The sequence below is a fragment of the Trichomonas vaginalis genome, chromosome II (assembly GCF_026262505.1).
Source record: "Trichomonas vaginalis G3 chromosome II, whole genome shotgun sequence".
Taxonomy (NCBI): domain Eukaryota; phylum Parabasalia; order Trichomonadida; family Trichomonadidae; genus Trichomonas; species Trichomonas vaginalis.
In genome coordinates, this window is record NC_067204.1 from 8046834 (window position 1) to 8066447 (window position 19614).

At 34.3% G+C, this 19614-nt stretch overlaps 7 protein-coding genes and 2 pseudogenes across 9 annotated transcripts, besides 3 other annotated features; 1 reads left to right on the forward strand and 8 right to left on the reverse strand.

Moving 5' to 3' along the window:
- Positions 1 to 9545: part of a mobile genetic element that runs on past the window's edge.
- On the reverse strand, positions 9 to 1004 carry TVAGG3_0505640 (uncharacterized protein; the record flags this gene model as incomplete). Its single annotated transcript, XM_051236778.1, has 1 exon — positions 9 to 1004. The coding sequence occupies one exon, from the start codon at positions 1002 to 1004 to the stop codon at positions 9 to 11; it is 996 nt and encodes a 331-aa protein (XP_051094602.1).
- TVAGG3_0505650 (uncharacterized protein) lies at positions 1273 to 1548 on the reverse strand (the record flags this gene model as incomplete). Its single annotated transcript, XM_051236779.1, has 1 exon — positions 1273 to 1548. One exon carries the CDS (start codon positions 1546 to 1548, stop codon positions 1273 to 1275), a length of 276 nt encoding a protein of 91 aa, XP_051094603.1.
- On the reverse strand, positions 2063 to 2598 carry TVAGG3_0505660 (annotated as a pseudogene). The gene has a single exon. A coding segment is annotated over exon 1 (536 nt).
- Positions 3820 to 4235, reverse strand: TVAGG3_0505670 (uncharacterized protein; the record flags this gene model as incomplete). The annotated part of the gene is made up of 1 exon (XM_051236780.1): positions 3820 to 4235. A coding segment is annotated over one exon (416 nt), but the record flags the coding sequence as incomplete, so codon positions are not given.
- Positions 4972 to 5769, reverse strand: TVAGG3_0505680 (annotated as a pseudogene). Its single transcript has one exon. A coding segment is annotated over exon 1 (798 nt).
- On the reverse strand, positions 5788 to 7233 carry TVAGG3_0505690 (protein of unknown function, DUF4106 family; the record flags this gene model as incomplete). The annotated part of the gene is made up of 1 exon (XM_051236781.1): positions 5788 to 7233. A coding segment is annotated over one exon (1446 nt), but the record flags the coding sequence as incomplete, so codon positions are not given.
- Positions 7315 to 7809, reverse strand: TVAGG3_0505700 (protein of unknown function, DUF4106 family; the record flags this gene model as incomplete). Its single annotated transcript, XM_051236782.1, has 1 exon — positions 7315 to 7809. A coding segment is annotated over one exon (495 nt), but the record flags the coding sequence as incomplete, so codon positions are not given.
- On the forward strand, positions 8823 to 9428 carry TVAGG3_0505710 (uncharacterized protein; the record flags this gene model as incomplete). Its single annotated transcript, XM_051236783.1, has 1 exon — positions 8823 to 9428. The coding sequence occupies one exon, from the start codon at positions 8823 to 8825 to the stop codon at positions 9426 to 9428; it is 606 nt and encodes a 201-aa protein (XP_051094607.1).
- Positions 9546 to 10000: 455 nt separating the features above from the next.
- On the reverse strand, positions 10001 to 10625 carry TVAGG3_0505720 (uncharacterized protein; the record flags this gene model as incomplete). Its single annotated transcript, XM_051236784.1, has 1 exon — positions 10004 to 10540. One exon carries the CDS (start codon positions 10538 to 10540, stop codon positions 10004 to 10006), a length of 537 nt encoding a protein of 178 aa, XP_051094608.1.
- A 2774-nt stretch (positions 10626 to 13399) lies between these two features.
- Positions 13400 to 13526: a mobile genetic element.
- Positions 13527 to 14622: a mobile genetic element.
- Positions 14623 to 19614: the final 4992 nt, after the last annotated feature.

Genomic DNA, 19614 nt, shown 5'->3' on the forward strand with positions numbered 1-19614 from the left:
TTTAAAATTTACTCAGAAAAATTTTTCTTTGTATATACGCCGTTCTGAACATCTAAAAGACTTTTGACATTTGCCAAGAATGTTCGTTTAGAAGCTGCCATATAACCATATTCTTGACAATATTGTTTATATTCATCGTACAATGACCTTTCATCTAAACACTCAAAGTTAGTCTCATCTATAAACAGTTCATAAACACTCTTGTTTGCTTCTAACAATGTTTGTCTCTCTTCGGTATGTGGAATTTGTCTTGGATTGAACTTTGAAATATCTAATGTCATGAAATATGAGAACAAGTGGTTGTAAAAGTCAGATGTCAAAGTTTCTGCTAAGTCGTCAAAATATTCTGTATCTTGCATATGAGAATCTGACGTTCTGACAACTACATATCTTCTGTCAGAACTTTCTAACTTCATCGGAACAGCATTGTTTGAAACCATAATGAAGTTTGCAACATTTTCACAAACTCTTTGGTCTTTATATTTTCTTTCAACAACTCCAACTTTGTCTGTTATAAGACTCTTCAAAGCATCTGAGTTCAAAATTTTTGTTGTATCTATACTTTGAAGTTCATTGCAAACTATAAGTTTCATATTCTCAATTGAGGAGTTAAATTTACCGCAGATGTTTTCTATGTTTGTCATATTCGGGTTCGAATAGCCCTCTAACAGTTTGCACAAAATATCTGTAAAGAATGTGTTCTTACCAGTTCCTTGTTTTCCAATTATAATGAGAGCAGTTTCATTTTTAGCACTTGGATGTTGTAAGATGTTTGCAAACCAACATAAGATATACTCATAGACTCTTTCGTTTCCATTGCATATAATTTCTTTGACATGGTCTAACCAAGCTTCTATAATATTTTCTTTCCATTCTACTTGTTCGTATTTATATCCAGTGAAGATAGAATAGAAGTTTGGAGAAGGTGTATAAAACTTTATACCACGAACTGAAAAATCTTCTAACTTTGACAATAAGATATCCCAAGCATCTAACATCTTCATTCCAACTTGTACAACTTTTATTTTCTTAAGTTTCTGTCTACATTCCTGTTCAGACACTATTGTTGCTCTTGGTTTGTTAAAGACAACATCCCATTCTTTCATAACATAACATTCTGGGGCAGAGTCAACATAAATGACTAAACGTTTCAAATTCTCGACTGCTTTGTTATAGTCTCGAAATGGACACATATTTCTGAATGCTTGGAAGTCATAAAAATCTGAAACATCTATTCTGTACATTTTTATAAAAATAAAAAAAATATTTTTTTTATTCTTGAGCTATTTGTTGCATTTGTTGTTCTTGAGCTATTTGTTGTTGAAGTTGTTCTTGTAATACAATACTTTCACCAGTTGCATCTTCCAATTCGAAACTTTCTGCCGTCATTGACAAATACATAGGACATAAAAGTTTTACAGGAACAAAGTTTGCGTCAACTAAGGTTAAGTTTATGTTTGCTAAAGTGTTTGAGTTCACTAAAGCTGAAAACTCTGCATTCGAATGAACAATAGGCAAACCAGCAGAGAAAGTGTTGTTTATACGCATGAGTATCTTTTGGTCATAGTAGTTTCTGTCGACATTCGAATAGCACTTTGAACCTAAGTTTGAAACAATATATAAAATAGGTGTACTTAAAGTCAATGGAATAGACACCTTGTATGACACCTTTTCCTGTTATAGGAAACTGTTGGTAGTAAAAACCAGATATAAGTTTTGTATTATAGCTCATATCGTTTATACTAAACTCAGTCGGACATCCAAACATAATGAAACCTGCTCTAGTTGCAGCACATGTTACATCCGTCCTTAAAGTATTAAATAAGTCAACAAAACCTGTTGGTGGTATATCTGAGTAAGTATCTTCAAAGAGTATTTTTTACCATTCACAACAATAAAATCTTCTGGTGTCAAAAGAGCAAAACAGGCTTTAGTCGTCATCGTGTTTAAGGTCAGTTTACAATATCGTCCTTGAGGACTTTGTAAGTTTGTTGTTATAGAATTATATGACTCAGGGTTTTTAGTCGTAATAGTATAAACCACTATGTCTTCTGCCATTTACTTAGCAAATAAATTTTAATGAAATGTTGTGGTCGTCAAATATTTTTATGACGTCTGGGAAACTATATTTAAGTTCAACGTTTCACCTCCTTTCATAACGTATATCTTGTCAATGACATTATATGAAACACCACAGCAACTAATGTCGGGTTCTATTTCTTTGATGTTTATATCGTCTGCCTCTGTCAAAAGTTTCAATAGTTCTTTCAAAACTTCATGAGGTGCAATGACATATGAGTTCACTTTTACAGGGTTGTGTTCGACCAAGTTTAACATTATACCTAAAGCTTGACAAATCTTCTCCTGAGTTTTAAGTTTGTCTTTAAGTTGTTGGTAGTCGTTTCGAATATCTGCAACAGAACTTAAGTCTCTGCTAACTTCAGGATATGTTGGTTGTTCTTTTACAGGAACTATTGTTATACCATCTTCGTCTTCGTATGGTTTCCCCACTTCAACATCTCTTTCTTTGACATTGACAACAACACTTTGACTGTTTGTTTGAGTTGGTGAATTTAACTTCACATCTGCCACCGCCATTAAACCTTTTGAAACACTTACGCTTCTATTTTTCGGAAATGACATTTTACTTAGAATAAAAAGATGGACGTATTTGAGTATCTCTTCGAATTGAAGCAGAACAAAGTTTACACACACAAACAATACAAATACATTGACAGAATAGTTCTTTATACAAACAATGGAAAATGTTATAGAATAGCAGTCTTTGCTGAACCAAAATATTTTCATAAAGCAAAGAAAGTTGGTATAACTGAAATGGTGAAAGTTCTTGACGACAAAAATATAACAACAAAACTTACAGATATTTCTAAAGGTAAGTTTATAATACAATATTATGTCAAAACTGGCGTACTGTCAATATTTGACGGAGAGAAGTCAGTTCAAGAACAACTTACTGACCTGCTGCCAAAATCTGCTCGATGGAAGCTGTCGTTATGCCAATCTGAGGAGCCCCAGCAGGTTTCATCGAACGAATCTTCAAAAAGCATCTTCCGTGAAAAGTGCTATTGGTTTTGTAAACTTCTTTGCTTTCAATTCATCTGGACCGTCTCTGTCACCAGTATATTGTATTTGTACAGTACCAACAGTTGAAATACCACCCATAAAGTCTTCTGAGTCAGCAAATGGAATGCCAAGCCAAAAGTTTGAACGGTCTCCATTTGTATATTGAGTTTTTTGACCTCCTGTATGAGTCCATACTTTCACATATGGCATAATAGAACTTTGCATTTCAGGGTTAATGGTTGTTGTGAAGTTGTTGTTAAAGTTCATAGCATCTAATGTCAAGTTGTATGACCTCATATCCTCAACTGTAGAATATTCTTCTCTTGGATAATATTTGCCATCTATGTTTATATGATATTTAATACCGGGTTGTAGAAACAAGAATAGTCATTTATAGTTCGTGAACGAGTACAGTTAAACATAGTATCTGCATGTTTCATTGCAGTTGTTAAAGCAATATCTGTTCTTGCACCTGGGTCAGCACTTTGGTTTCCAACTTCACCTGCAAAGTCTTTGACAGATATTTGGTGTATAGGGAACATAAGTGGAACTGCAATATATTTGGCAGCTAAAGCATTTGAAATATCTGGGTCCAACATATAGACTGCAAGTCTGCTTTCTATTCTCTTGCATTCAAACTTTTCGCATGTGAACTTAACTGGGTCCCAAGCAGTTCCAGCAGCATTGAAATAATAGTTTACTTCATTGTTGAAGTTTGAGAAACCAAAGTCTAAGTCAACTTTGTCTTTGCAAAAGTCACAGAACTTGGCTCCACCAGTTCCAGCTACAGTAATGCTGAATGGGTCTTGTGTTGGTGCAATGACTAAGTTATTTTTGCTTGGAGTAAGTTCGATAGAAATTTTTCCTGCCCAGTTTGGCAAGTATCTTAAAAACCTGAAGATGAGGAAAGATGACAAAGGAACTCTAAGTTTCAGTTTTACTTTAGTGGCAGCAGTTCCATCTGAACCAGAAAGGTTAACATAAACTCCTGGAACGTTAGGGTCAAGTCTTCTTATTTTCTCAATATTTGCATACTGGTCTGTTTGTTCTCTAGCTTGTGGTTGTACTGAGTTTCTCAAAGCGAACCATTCATAGTTTGCCCATGTTACTGTTTGAACTAAGTCAGAGTTAGAATATATCTTATATCCCATGAAAACTTCTGGAGCATATTGGTATCCGACATAGAAAATTCCATTGCAACCTTTCTTGTCAGACAACTTGGCAGAAGGTTTTATTTCAATGTCTTGTTCCACGTATAAGAAAGAGTTGTCAATAGAAATAATATGAAACCTGTCGCAAGCAATATCTACTGTTGTTGAAGAACCTTCTCCAAACTCACCTACGTTTCCATAAGAAACAGCAGTTGTATATTCGTAAGTTCCAGGAACTATTTCTGACCTTCTAATGGCATTGTCGCATTCGTTATACCATTCGGAAACATTTCCATTCATGGCATCCAAAACTGTTGGCGTTATATTCTGAGCGGCGTACATTTCATATGAGTAAAAATATAGAATAGTTGGATTTATATGTCATAATAGAACCCACTCCGACCAAGCTTTACTTTCTTCCTGACTGAGTTTTTAACTCTTCTTTTTCCTTCATTGCCCTCTGCTTCAAGTTGTTGCATCTTTGCCTCATGTTCACCTAGTATGTTGTAAATTTCCCATGTCCTTTTTGCCTTTGGGCTCTGGTCGCCCATCTCAGGTAACCTATATCCTAGAAAGAGTTTGTCATAGTTTGTATTTGAGTCTTTGCGTATTGTTTGCATGACTCTTTCCTGAGTTTCCGGTTCAAGCGCTTCAAACAGTGCCTGTCCATATGGAATAAGCTCGTTTCCAAATATATGTTTTTGTAGCCATTCTGGTTTTCTTTCCATGTTACCAACTATATCTTTTGTGAATGGGAAAGCTTTTACCCAATCTTTCAGTCTTGCGTCGTTTATTTCTGTAGTTGGTTTTATTTTGTCAAGGAACATGTTTTTCAATACTAACATTTCATTTGGTACTGTCCATTTGAGTTTTCTTAAATATTCATCCCTTCTCAGTTCATTGTCTGCAAAGTAAGTTTTTATGACATTTTTAAACTTTCGTTTGCAAGGTCATGTACAATAGGTTCTCTTCCTTCTGTCTCCCTAACTTTCTTTCTAAACTCTTCACCAAATATACCATCTTTATGGTTCTGTGTAGTTCTTTGAGATAAATGTTCTAGAACGTCAGGTGTTATATTTCCATCAGCCATGTTCATTTCATACTGGTCCAAAATATCTGCATCTTTCATATCTTTCAATGGCATTAAAGCCGCGCTTAAAATACCAGCTATGTCTCGTTCACCATTGACTTCCATTGCGTCTACAACTTCTTGGAATTGTGGTTGTAAGTTTATGAACCACCTATCCGGATTAGCTTTATGACCCCATCTCATTGTAGTTCCATCGTCTGCAGAAACAAAAGTAGGTTTGTTTCCATCTTGGTTAGGTTCTGAATGAACTTTAAACAATGTTTCATTTCTATATGTTTTCTTGAAATTTAACCTTTTATTTTCACCGAGTTCATCCGAAGATTGAACGTTAAATGCTCGTAAGTAAAAAGGGTTGTTGTATTTGTGTACATTTTTTTTCAGTTCTTCCATTCTATGCTGGATATTTTCATCTGATGTTGGAGTCTTTTGTATGTCGGCAAACATTTTTCGATATTCTTCTACTATGTCAGCCGAATTTTTTTTAGACTCTTGGAAATATTCCATATTCTCCGCATACTCTTGTTGAGGGTCAAGATTTTTCGGCTGTTCCAAATCTTCATCTAGTTCTGTGAAGTTAGTTTCCAAAGGAAGGACTTGTTCGTTTCCTTCAGGCTCTTCTAGCTGTTGTTGCTGAACTATTTCTTCCATGTCTGGTTGTATCTGAACTTCTTCCTGTGGAGTTTCTTGTACCTCATCTGCTGGCATTTCATATATTCCGAGACCGTTTTCAACAATTTCCCTATCTACGTCATCCGCATTCATAAGCTTTTGTTCTTTCGTTCCGTCTCTATTTTTTACGCGTTTCATGACGAAAGTTGAATTGTCATTTAGCTCTGACATCAAATATCTCGGAGTAAATTCATCCATGTCATTTGGATGATATGCTATTAAATCATATCCCTTAGCGAGCTTGTATTTTCCAGGTTTGAGATTATATCCGTTTTGGTGCTGAGCCATAAAGCTAAATAGGTTCGGGTCAGTATTTCCATCCTTGAACTTTCCAATAGCTTCTTTATATCTGTCACTAAAGTCAATACTATCTGGGAAACCACACTCTTCTTTAAGCATTTTTAAGAATTCTTGGTTTCCTTGTTCTCTACTTCTTTTATGTCCTTGCTCTGTTTGTGGTTGTTGTTGTGCAGGGTTTTGAACTGTTGGTTGCTGTGCTGGTTGTTGTGTTGGTTGTTGTGCTGGTTGTGGAGGTGGTTGTTGTGCTGGTTTTGGTGCATGCCTGTGTCTGTGTCCATGTGACGATGTAAATGTTTTAGGTAGTCCTGGTGCAGGTGCTTCTCTTGGAGGGTTTGGTGGTATATAAGTTCCACCAGCTGGCACATATGTTCCATCTGCAGCATAATGTCCTACCTGACTTTTCGTTCTTAAGAAAGCATTTACTAGGTCTGTTTTGGTCTGTTGTAACTCTTTTTCTTGACTTTCCACAACAGTTGCTCTAACGGCGTCATAGGCACTTTGAACTGCCTGTCTCGTTGCTGCATCTGTTATTTTCGTCATATTTTGTGCTACTTCTTTTAACTCTTTGTCGAAACCTTCAGACTTCAGTTTCTTTCCAGATGAGAAGTCGTTCACTTGTTTCACCTTACTATGAAGAGCTTCGAAGGCGTTCTTAAAGTCAGCATTTGTTAAAGCTTCATTTGAACTGTCTTCATCCGCTTGTATTTTTGTCCTTATTGACCCTATAAGCTGGGCTGCTTTAGCGTTGGCTTGGGCATCTAACCAGTCATTATTAGCTTTTATATATTCTGCGCTTTTCATTGCCTTTTGCATAGCCGCGTCGTTATTTTTACTTTCTTGTGCTAAGTTTTCATACTGTACGGTTTGGTTTTGCAACTGTAAAAGTTTTTCTGCCTTTACATTTGCTTCAACTTCTTTTTTATACTCATCGCTATCCATATATGTCTTCAGGGCTTTTTGTTTTATCTCTTCATCTTTCAGTATTTTATATTGAGTAGTATGGTTTTTCAAATTTATGACATCTTGTTCCATTTTTGCTACTTCTGCTGCTTTTTCTGACACTTTTTTCGCATATTCCTCTGTACTTAGTTCTTTCAGTTGTTCTTCTTTCTTCTTTTTCTCTACGTTTAACTCATTGAGTTTCTTTGTGTGTCTGTCATATTCTAGTTTCTTTTCGTTTTCACTTATTTGCTTCTGTATGTCTATGTTTGACTTTTTGACATCTGTTATTTGATTTTTGAGTGAACTCAAATTCATTTGACTTTGAGGGTTATAGGCTGTTCCGTCTGCAGCTCCACCATAGCCTGCCATTTTCGCTAAAAGTGCCGCTCTTAAACCTCCACTCTGTGCACCAACAACTCGGTTTAAAAGCATAGGATTGCTTGACATTTGTTGCAACATAGTGGGGTCATTCAGCATTTGTTGTTGCAACTGTTGTTGTGGTGTCAGTTTTACTATTGGATGTTTCAATGCTCTCTTCCTCTTACGTATATTCTTACGTAGCTTACGTGGCATTTAAGTGAAGTTAAAAAGCGGTTTTTGACAGATGTTTATATGACACTTTTTGTTCAGCACAAAAAACTACTCGGTCAAAGTGTTGTCAGTTTTGTAAAATAACCGTCCTATCTCATTCTATAAGGGGAAAAGGCTTCTCAAAGTATACTTCCTTGGAACGCCTGTAACTTTTCCTGTAGCGACGATAGACCCTTACTTGTCCGGACAAAGTTATACTATTTTGAGTGCTCTACAAAAAAGTCAACGGCGACGACTCTCAAAAAACGTTGCGTAAAAAGTTTTACCGTTGGACAAAAAAGTATATATAGAAAACAAAAAACGTTTATAGTTCATTCAATATTTGAGATGGAACGGTTTGCCAACGGAGACTTTTCAATAAAATAAAAAAATAGAGGGGGTTACCGTTGACGAAAACGGTTTATTTTAAACTTTTCTATGAGTAGTCCGAAAAAACAGTTCATTTTTGTCTAATGGAAGACCACAGTAGTAGCATGACTGACAATTCTTTACAAAAGCTCTTTAAAGGTCAAACACTTATATCTTCATACTTTACTAGTATGTCCAAAGAGGTTACACAGGTTTCAGTCCAATCAGACTCCAATCAGACACAAATTGAAGCTCAAATTCAACCAAAAGAAACTGCCGAAGTCGAACAAACTACAGAAGCTCAAGTTGTTTCAGTCCAATCAGACTCCAATCAGACACAAATTGAAGCTCAAATTCAACCAAAAGAAACTGCCGAAGTCGAACAAACTACAGAAGCTCAAGTTGTTTCAGTCCAATCAGACTCCAATCAGACACAAATTGAAGCTCAAATTCAACCAAAAACTTACACTCCTACAGAACCAGAAGGTGTCTTCTCATTCTCAACAACAGAAGCAAGATATAGAAGACTCATTGCAGATTATCCAAACAATTTGTCCTTAACAGACAACAATGACTATGATAGATATTTCAAAAGTATAATAAAACCAGTCGAAACATTAGAAAACAAAGTTCAAAACCCGACAGTAATGGTTGACTTTTTCTTGTCGAATTTGCCTTATGTTTCAACTATGATATCTCTTCAAGCAATTGACGAATTCACTCTTTGCTGTGAACCAAACTTAAGAGAACAGCTATATGAAACACTCAAAGACTTTCGCCCTTATCCTTTAACTTACAATTGGAAAGAAGATGAAAACAAACACGGTTCTTTCTCCTGGAATCTTTCCATTGTTGCTCCAGCTGGTGTAGCTGCACATCCATTCGAAATATATCCAAAATTGCATTACGAAAACAATATGCATATTATCACAACAGCCGCTTTAGATATTCCTGAACGGATACCAGATGGAGAAGAAGTTTCAATAATATCTGTTCAAGCAAACCGAGTTGCAATGCCACTTACAGTATGCAAATTCACTCACTCAAGCAGACAATTCTATCAAAATCTTGAGTTCGTTTTTACTGGCACAGCCAAAATGCTTCTCAAAAAACCAGAACAAACCAAAATAACCATCTTCTTATCTGGTTATTGTGAAGATGAAGACAATTCGGACGAAGAAGAAGAAGAGGAGGAGGAAACAAGCGAAGACTCAGACGATATTCAGTTCATTTCCATCCGTAAAAAACATTAAAGCAAACATTTCAGAATAAAAATTTTAATTTTAATCTAAACATCTTCGGGGCTAGAGGGCACGAAGTGCCTGGAAGCCCCAATACCCTTTTTTTTTTTTTTTTTTTTTTTTTTTTTTGAAAGCGTTAGGATTTATTAAGTTTATGCGCCCGACTATAAGTTAATACGAGAACTGGACGTTAATACTCTCATTTTGAGAAGTTCGTGAGCGCATCATCTCGATGTAGAATTCTGAAAAGTGCCGTTATTTCCTCGATCTCAAGACAAAGCGGTTTTTAGGATCAAAAATTTTGCGCGAACTATAAAAATAACGCCTGATCATCAAATATGTCCCATTTTTCTCTTTTTCCCCTCTCTTCTTCTTTTTCTGTTTTCTTTTCTCTTTCTTCTTTCCTTCTTTTCTTTCTTCTATGCGATTTTCATTTTAAAAATGAAATTCACAACTTAATTAAGGATAAATATAGAGTGATAAGATGAATTTTTAAAATTATTTAGGTATTTTTAACTCTAGAATAGAAAATAAGAATATAAATTAAGAAAAAAATTAAAAATTGAAATTTATTAAAAATAAAGTTTTTATTCAGACAATACAAAGTTAAGGATAAGAATAATATGGTATAAGTGAGATCTGAGTTCGCAATGTGGGAATCTAATTTGGTAATGAGTTGGAATGAGGAAGATCTGAGTAGGTTGTGGGAGATGGATTGGGATCTGTGTTGGTAATGAGTTGTCTGATGTGATTTGAGGGGTATTGAGGGGGATCTGATTTGGTAATGAGTTGGTTGAGGGATCTGAGTTCTGATGAGTTGGTTGAGGGAGATCTGAGTTCTGATGAGTTGGTTGAGGGAGATCTGAGTTCTGATGAGTTGGTTGAGGAAGATCTGAGTTCTGATGAATTGGTTGAGGGAGATTTGAATTGGTTGAGGGAGATTTGAGTTGGTTGAAGGAGATCTGAGTTGGTTGAGGGAGATCTGAGTTGGTTGAGGAAGATCTGAGTTGTTTGAGGGAGATCTGAGTTGGTTGAGGGAAAATTAAGTTGTCTGAGCGATCTAGGTTGTCTGAATGATATCTGAGTTTGTTGAAAGTATGAGTTTGTTTAACGCCAGAGTTCAAATATGTGCCTGAATTCCTACGCGAGTCTGAATTCCTAAGAGAATCTTAATGATGATTGATCGATTAGAGTCCATCAAACAGTGTGAATACTCCAAATTTTTCTTATCGTCCAAAATTTTTCCATTTTTTCTCTGCCAAAACTGACAAAATACTTTTTCTCGCTATAGGAATGAGTTATATCCATTTTCACAGTGGCATCTGATGCAGAATACATTGCTGCATATACCATATTGCTTTCATGATATGTTTCCAAAAACCTTATGTTGGATTTCGACGATCGTCAATATTAGTTTCACTCATGTAAACACAGTGGAATTAAATAGAACTAGTATTAAATATTTGTGTGATATAAGTAAATTATGTATATCTCAAATTTTATCTCTGATGCATAACTTATTCTCACTCAAAAATAGTAATTTCATGTTCTTATTCACATTATGATCATTTGCTATATGGGTTTAAATAGACTTATATGTGTATAAGCTATAATAATGAAATTTTCAGAGAGTTGAAATTATATGATTTGATGTGTATGAGTATTTTCCCATTCTGCACATATATATGCAGGGTCTATCACTGGCACCCTACACCTATATGTGCAGAATGTGAAAAGCTTGCACTTTTGTCTCTCGATGTAAATATGTCACATACAATTCCTGATTTGCTCATATATTTGAGGGGTCTATTACTAGAATCCTGCATCGATATGTGCAAATCAGGAATTGCTTGCACTTTTTCCAAAGAATGTCACATCGAGAATTTAATTCGAGAAAGGAGTTTACAAATGCAGGGTATTGTTCCTTTACCCTGCATTTGTAAACTCCTTTCTTGAACATCTTCATTTGATTAAATTATAAATATCACATTCTGTATTAAACTGGTCAAAACTCCTCAATTTCCCATTACAATCATAAATAACCATTATCTATGTTACTTAAATTTGTCTATTTGTTAATTTTATTATCAAATTTATTATTTTTTTCAATTATTTTTCAATTTTTTTTTATTTTTTTGGAAATTTTTATTCAATTTTGTGTTGAATTTATTCAATTCTCTTTATATAATAAAATTATTCATTTTTATTTTTTAATTTTTGAATACATACGATAATTTTTAATTCAATTTTTAAACGAATGTTTTGATTGGACGAGCTTACTGAGCATAGACTCATCTCATCAAAACATTCACTTAAAAATTCTGGCTTTCATCAAGGCCAGTGTTCACAATTCATCACCTCAGAGCCAAGTTTCTCCACGGTCGTCCTCATTAGGCACTATCCAGGAGGAACTTGGCTCTTCATTAAAATCACAAGCTCTGGCTATTGCTAAGGCCAGAGCTTCTCAAACCATCATCGCGGCCGGTTTCCTCAAAGACCGCCCTGTTTCGGGGCGGCCGGAGAGGATTCCAGTTCCGGAAGAACCTTTATACGAAGCTCTGGCCTTAGGAATGGCCAGAGCCTGCAAAATTCATCCTCAGGGCCGAGTTTTGCGATGATCGTAGATCATGTCGACGGTCTCGCAAGAACTCGGCCCCGAAAGACATACAAATACAGGCTATGGCCTTGGCAAAGACCGGGGATTTGTTTTAAATACTCTGGGCCGGCTTCCCCAAATGCCGCCCTTATCCCGGGCGACAGGAGAGGAATCTGGCCTTGGGAATTTTACAACACGAAGCTCTGTTCTCATATGAGGCCAGAGCCTGCAAATACAATCCTCAGGGCCGATTTTGAGGGAGATCGTCCACATCATTGGCGATTTCCTCTCATCTCGGCCCTGAAAGACTCCAAATTACAGGCTCTGCCCTCAGCAGAGACCAGAGCCTGGCTCATAGTACTAAGGGCTGGATTTCTCAAATGCCGCCCTTATTCCGGGCGGCAGGAGCGGAATCCAGCCCTTAGACAATTACAAAACGAAGCTCGGACCTTAGGAGAGGTCAGAACCTCATAATTTAAACCTGGGGTCGAAATGCAAAGATGATGCCGGAAGGAGCGCCCAGACCGGTCAGAAGCGCTCCTTCCGGCACCAGAAAGACTAGAAGGGGGTCCTGACCTTGAGAATGGACCCCCTTCTATTCTCTTAAATTCACATCTTAACTTTCTGATTCTTTATTGATTTCTAATATTCATACAATACCCAACTTCTACCAACACATCCTAACCATTTGGACATATAAAACACATATATTATCGATTCTCACTCTTTGATGCAAATCACATTCTTAATTCATACATCTAATTTATTCAAACCAATATCTCAACCATAATCACAAAGGCAAACCTTGTTAACACCTTAAATATTGAACCTGTTTTGCCTAATCTCAAAATTTGATAGGTTATATAAATAGTCAACATCCGCGAAAAACGAATAGATGCTCATCCACACAAGGTTAAGACAAATGCCGCTGTGATTATGGCTCCAGATATATCCAGTGGCGAAATAGCGATTTTGGCAGAAAAAAATGGAAAATTTTTGAACGATAAGAAATAAATGGAACAGACCCATCAAACAGTTCCCAAGAATAATTAATGGTGAGTATATTGAGGAGATCTGGGGAATCTGAGATGTGATAAAAGAGTGAGTAAGTCGAGGAGGCCTGAGAGATGAGCAAATGATGAGAGTTTGTCGAGGAGGCCTAAGGGGTAAGTATGAGCGAGAATGTCGAGGATATTTGAGGGAACCGAGAAGTGGAATGGGAGTGAGTAAGTTGAGGAATCCAATCAACATGGAACTTCAGGTATACTGGATATATCAGTTCCCTGTAGCCCCATCCGTTGATCCTTATTTAAATTTTTTTTTTAACTCTGTACATAGTTTTTTAAATAAATAATAAAAATCAATACCCGCCAATTTTTTTAGTTCTTAAGGGTGAACTTACGCCCCTATGACATGGCCTTCAATTCAGGCGTTTAAGGTTAATTTTCAAGGGTGCTTCATGCCAGTTGTCAGAATTTTGAATTAAAGTCAGATGGGCGTAAGTGCGGCCTTAAGGGTCCACTGTAAAAATTGAAAGTCTCTCAAAATTGAGAGGCGATTTGCAAATAATCATTATCGTCTTTTTTCGAAAATTCACTTTTCCAAGTGTTCTGATTAATATTTTGTGAATGCAATAATGAAGTATAGGTTTTTGTAAGATGGTAATATATTCTATCACTTCAAATAGGATAAAAATTGCAAAAACGGCGAGTTTTCTAAGAACATGATTTTTTCGAATTTTTTCGCTTTTGGATGCGTATTTTGAAAAATAAATATTTTCGAATTTTGATTTTATCTTAAGTATAAGTTTTATAGTAGGAATTTTTTTGACCTATTTCCAATCATTAATTCCGATGTTTTTTTTAGGAATTTATTTGAGAAGAAATCAGGAATTTCGCTTTTATGCTATTACAAACTAATATTATGATGCATGCAGTTTATATTCATTGAGGCCAATGCCGGGATATCTTGCATTAAAAAAAATTCAAAGAATTGACAATTAGATAGCACAAATTTAATTCTCTAGACAAAGTATTATTGCTTATATATTCAAAACATTATCCTTAGTTTTGATATGTTGGCCAAAAATTTTCTTGTTATTTTTTGTGTTTAAGCATAAATTATGTATTTACTTATGAAGGATAAGCATTTTATTCATTGTCATAAAGATGTACCATAATAAATTGATAAAATTTTAAAAAATTGTGTATTTTAGCGGGTATTATTCTGGCCAATGCCCGTGGTTACAAGATTTAATATTAACCATATCAATAGCAGACTCAATGTAAAAATTTAGATATATTTTTTTTTTTCATTATTCAAACTTTGATAAATTTTAGTATAATGAATGATTTTGTTTCGTGTATGATACAGAAATGAAAAGCTTAATTAATATCATTTTGCATTTTTTAAAGGATGTTAGAGTACATCTACATTAAAAAATCAGATTCGAACTGCAATACTGCATCAAATTGTTGCACATCTGATAAGGATCTCAAAAGAGTAAAGTTAATTTTTTTGAGTTTTTTTAAGTTTTGAGCCTTAGTAAAACACCATCTCGAGCAATATTTTTGGGACGACGATAGGTCTTATTTGGCCTTACAGTGGACCCTTAAATCATATTAAAAATGTCTTTCGATCTGATAAAAAAATTAGATATACAAATCATTTTATTAAAATATCATTCTAGAGTTGCAAGGAAATTTTCATGTTCTTTGATATATATATCAATTTTTTGAATTGATTCTAATATAAAGTCAGAATACGCAATTCGACTTTCGAAGAAATTCGGAATATTATGTATTATTGTGTAAATCACATACGTCGCTCTAAATATGTCGCGTAGATTGAACTTAACCTGAACAAGTGAAGCGAGATCTTGAATATGGCAATCATGAATTATTATATCATCCACTTTTGGAAGTGGGGCAGGATTCTTTTCTTTTGCCTGGTCGGCCACTTTTGGATTTTCAACTTCACAATTTCAGATTTTCCTCCTTTTTTGATTTTGTGGAATTTAAGGGCTGGAGGTGGACTTATCATTGTATATAAATGGGCACAGTGCTGGCAAGGGATTGTTGTCAAATATTTCTCTTCCCAAATCTTCATTTTGTCTTGGCACTTTTGGCATATCATTGTTTTACAACGATTCTCCTCTTTCATAGACCCATTTTTCTTCTTGTTTTTTCGAAAGAGTTTTAATGCGCATTCATTCTCTGGTTTTCGAAGTTGATTTGCTCTTGCAATTATATAATTTAATGTTTCATTCATTTTACCTGCATATGACTTTACTCTTGACATAACTGCATTGTTATGGGAATGAAAACTTTCCACATGGTTTGAGCACGAAATCCTTGGTTTTCGCAAACAGAGTGCAAGATTTTTCTTCTGAGTTTTTAATTCGAGAAACGCTTCATACTGCGCACTATTGATGGCACCTGAGTTTTTGTAAATCTCAACAATTGGAAGAAATAATTCATACTTATAATCATATTCTTTTATATTCCACGCAAAAACAATTGTACTCGCAATTGCACAAATCCAGGTGCCTGCCCCCAATCGATTTAAATAGTGTCTCAAGCAATAATACACAATCAAATGGTTGAATGATGTAAACGATTCCAAACCTTTTCCAAAATCGTTTATGAATGGGATTTTTTTGATAATACTTTCATCAACAATTGTCTTAAGTGTATCATAAATCAATTGATAAGATTTTGCCGACTCCGAGGGTCCTATAAATACACCCAACGGGAAACCCATGTTACCATATATAATATGGGGGTATATAGCTATATAATCATCAAGTGGAAATGTCGCGTCGAGTTCGATAGCTTGGGCATTTTCTATGAAAAGTTTCACTTCTGGATGGAGATATAAGAGCCATTGAATATTACTATTATTAAACTTGATTGGCATTTCATCACTAATTGAATGATATTTGACAAATCCAGGGATTAGATCAAAGAGATATGCAATATCATTTGAATTTCTGTGAGGATTAACATCATTTATATATTCATAATATAATGTCTTATCGAGTGCATTGTTTTTGAAGCTTGAATAGAATTCTTTTCCTAGAATTTTATTTACAAATTCAATATTGTCTTGAGATGAGTTTGTAGTTAAAACATGCTTTTTCATTTCAATATTAAAATAGATCTAACACATGCACATTCTGAGCAAATATAAATTGAAAATGATAAATAGCAATCCTCACTGACCAATTCAAATATTTTATCTTCCTCATTTAAGATCAAAATTTGAATACCACTTTCTGTATGTTTTTGTTTCAACTTTAAAAATGATGGCATATGTTTTACAAAATCAAGAATTTGCTGCAAAGTAAATTGAGAATGCATTTCATTGCCAATATAAATTGAGATGATTTTTTTCTATCGTAATTTATTGTATTTTTGGAAAATTCGATATAAACATTATGTTTATCTAACATAACATCATGAAATTCGGAACTCTGATACTTTTCGGGGATGTCATGGCTTTTTATCCATTTGCATTCTTTCATAATATTTGCTAAACCGTCGTATTTTTTTTAAAGCTTTTTCAACATTTTTTGGTGATGCAAGAATTCTGTAAAAAGTGACATTTTGGTGAATGATGATGATTCGTATAGTAAGGTTTCAGAATAATTCATAATAAATGATAAATAGAATGAATGTGGCTGATAAATAGATGTTATTCTATAAAGTTTTACAAAAAGTGGAATAATTTTCTGTGGTGTATAATAAAGCACTTCTTCACATACATTGCAATAGAGATATAAATAATTGCCAAGTAAATCAGGTGTAAGCTTTAATATTTTATTCACTTTTTCTCGAATAGCTTGATCTGGACTGATTGAAATCATCGCCCTCTGACAATTAGTTAAATTCCTGAGTTTTGCAATAGTATTTTTAGCTTCAAATAGAATTACAATTTCGTTTATTTTAATTGAATGTTTTTTTTCTTCTCCGATAAAAGTGATATTATATCCCTTATATTTTGGTACATCTAATGAATCGTTGATTAAATTATCATAAAAAGAGTGATCCAGTGGTGGATAAGATGAGAAATATGGTGAGTATATATTAGTTGTATCATTATGTAAATATTGATTAACAGACTGAACAAATGCTTTAATAAAATCATCACTATCGTTGAATTCTAAAAATAATTCTTGTTTCTGAATTAAGTGTGTTATAACCTTAATGGATTGACGTAAAAATTTTAATCTGCAAAATGCAAATCCAGCGACAAATTTGATTAGCTCTTTGGAATCGATAAAATCGGGAATTTCATTATTTGGTTCCTCATCATTTATTATATCTTTTTCAATTTCATTGAGATACTGAAGAGTGTTTTTGTCTTGATTATTTAAGAAAACATTTGTAAAGAGATGCTGTCGTGCTTCTGTAATATTGTTATTAGAGATCTCTAAAGCATTTCTTACTTGAGTTTCAGTGTAACCTAGAGATGTCAAAGACAAAAAGAGTTTCTGATTTATTTCCATTTGAAAAAAATTAAAACGTGACATTTTTCGCAGAGGAATGAGTTTCGAAATCAGTCAAATTTATGGAGAGTCAAACAGAAGTAAGAATTGTAAAGTGAAAATACCTATAAGAATCGCAGAAAAAATTAATCATTGTCCAATGAATGCTCAAGAAATTCAAACATTTGCTTCTAGTAATATGTTTGAGCAACTTAATACTTTGGAATTATCTATTCAATTATATAAGAAGAATGTAATTGACTTTTTTAATCTGGTTGAACTATTAATTTATTTTTTACCAGATTATCAAGGACAAATTAGAACAGTTTATAAAGATCTTGAAAACATTCAAGAGAAATTACTTAATATGCTTAATTCAAACGAAATTACTCAGTTCCAAATTCAATTACTCTGTAAATTCTTCATAAATTACGCCAAGCAAAAAAAATCATGTACAAAAGGCAATTAAATCTTATATTCAAGATAAATTATATAACTCGCCAAAGTGGAGAAATGAAATATTCAAATGAGAATAATATCCGCATTGAAGCTATGATCAAATCAAGTATTTTTGACTAGTGTAATATACGCAACGAATTAGTGTTCAAATTGCCTCTTCCAATTTTAAATATCGATGAAATAATTGAAATTTCAAATAGGAAGAAAATTACGTATTTTGAATGTTGTTTGGAATTACGGAATTCTATTGATGAAATCACCACATTTCAATACTATAAGAATTTTTTCAAATTTAATTTTAAGAGTGAAATGGCATTAGATTTCACAAAAAAAGTATTGAGCATAATTTGGGAGGGATCGGATGGTTCGTATTATATTACAATTGAAAATCTGGAAGAATTATGCGAAAAATTAAATCGAGATGAAGGAGAAAAGGTTTTTTCTCTTATCATAAAATGGTATAATTATATGTATTGCATTAAAAACTATGATTTTGAAGATGAAGAAATGAAAATTACAATCAAAATTGTTAAAAATGCAAAATATGTTATTATAAATGGGGACAGGGAAGAAATAAACTTTATTGATTATCCTCCAATGCCGACATTTATTGAAAAAAAGAAGTTAGAGAAATTAATTAAATTTGACGAAGTGAAAAAGGTATATGAAGATAATGTTTAATTGAAATGTAATTAGCATTTGGATTAAATGCAAGGTGAGATATAGAATAAGAATCAAACAGGGATTTTGCAAAATGAAAATTTAAAAAATTAAATACAATTTGAAATTTTAATGAAGAATTAAATGAATTTTGTTTAATGGTTAATAAAAATATAAATCGTAATTTTAATTGTAATATGAAACTTACTCACACCTCAAGAGATGCGAAGAACTTTTGACAGGCAAAGTGCAATATTGATAGGTGATTGCACTTTGCCTGTCACATACATCTCGACAGAGGCAACATTCGATATGAAAGTTTCCTCTGTCGAGAAACTTCCTCACACCTCAAGAGATGCGAAGAACTTTTGACAGGCAAAGTGCAATATTGATAGGTGATTGCACTTTGCCTGTCACATACATCTCGACAGAGGCAACATTCGATATGAAAGTTTCCTCTGTCGAGAAACTTCCTCACACCTCAAGAGATGCGAAGAACTTTTGACAGGCAAAGTGCAATATTGATAGGTGATTGCACTTTGCCTGTCACATACATCTCGACAGAGGCAACATTCGATATGAAAGTTTCCTCTGTCGAGAAACTTCCTCACACCTCAAGAGATGCGAAGAACTTTTGACAGGCAAAGTGCAATATTGATAGGTGATTGCACTTTGCCTGTCACATACATCTCGACAGAGGCAACATTCGATATGAAAGTTTCCTCTGTCGAGAAACTTCCTCACACCTCAAGAGATGCGAAGAACTTTTGACAGGCAAAGTGCAATATTGATAGGTGATTGCACTTTGCCTGTCACATACATCTCGACAGAGGCAACATTCGATATGAAAGTTTCCTCTGTCGAGAAACTTCCTCACACCTCAAGAGATGCGAAGAACTTTTGACAGGCAAAGTGCAATATTGATAGGTGATTGCACTTTGCCTGTCACATACATCTCGACAGAGGCAACATTCGATATGAAAGTTTCCTCTGTC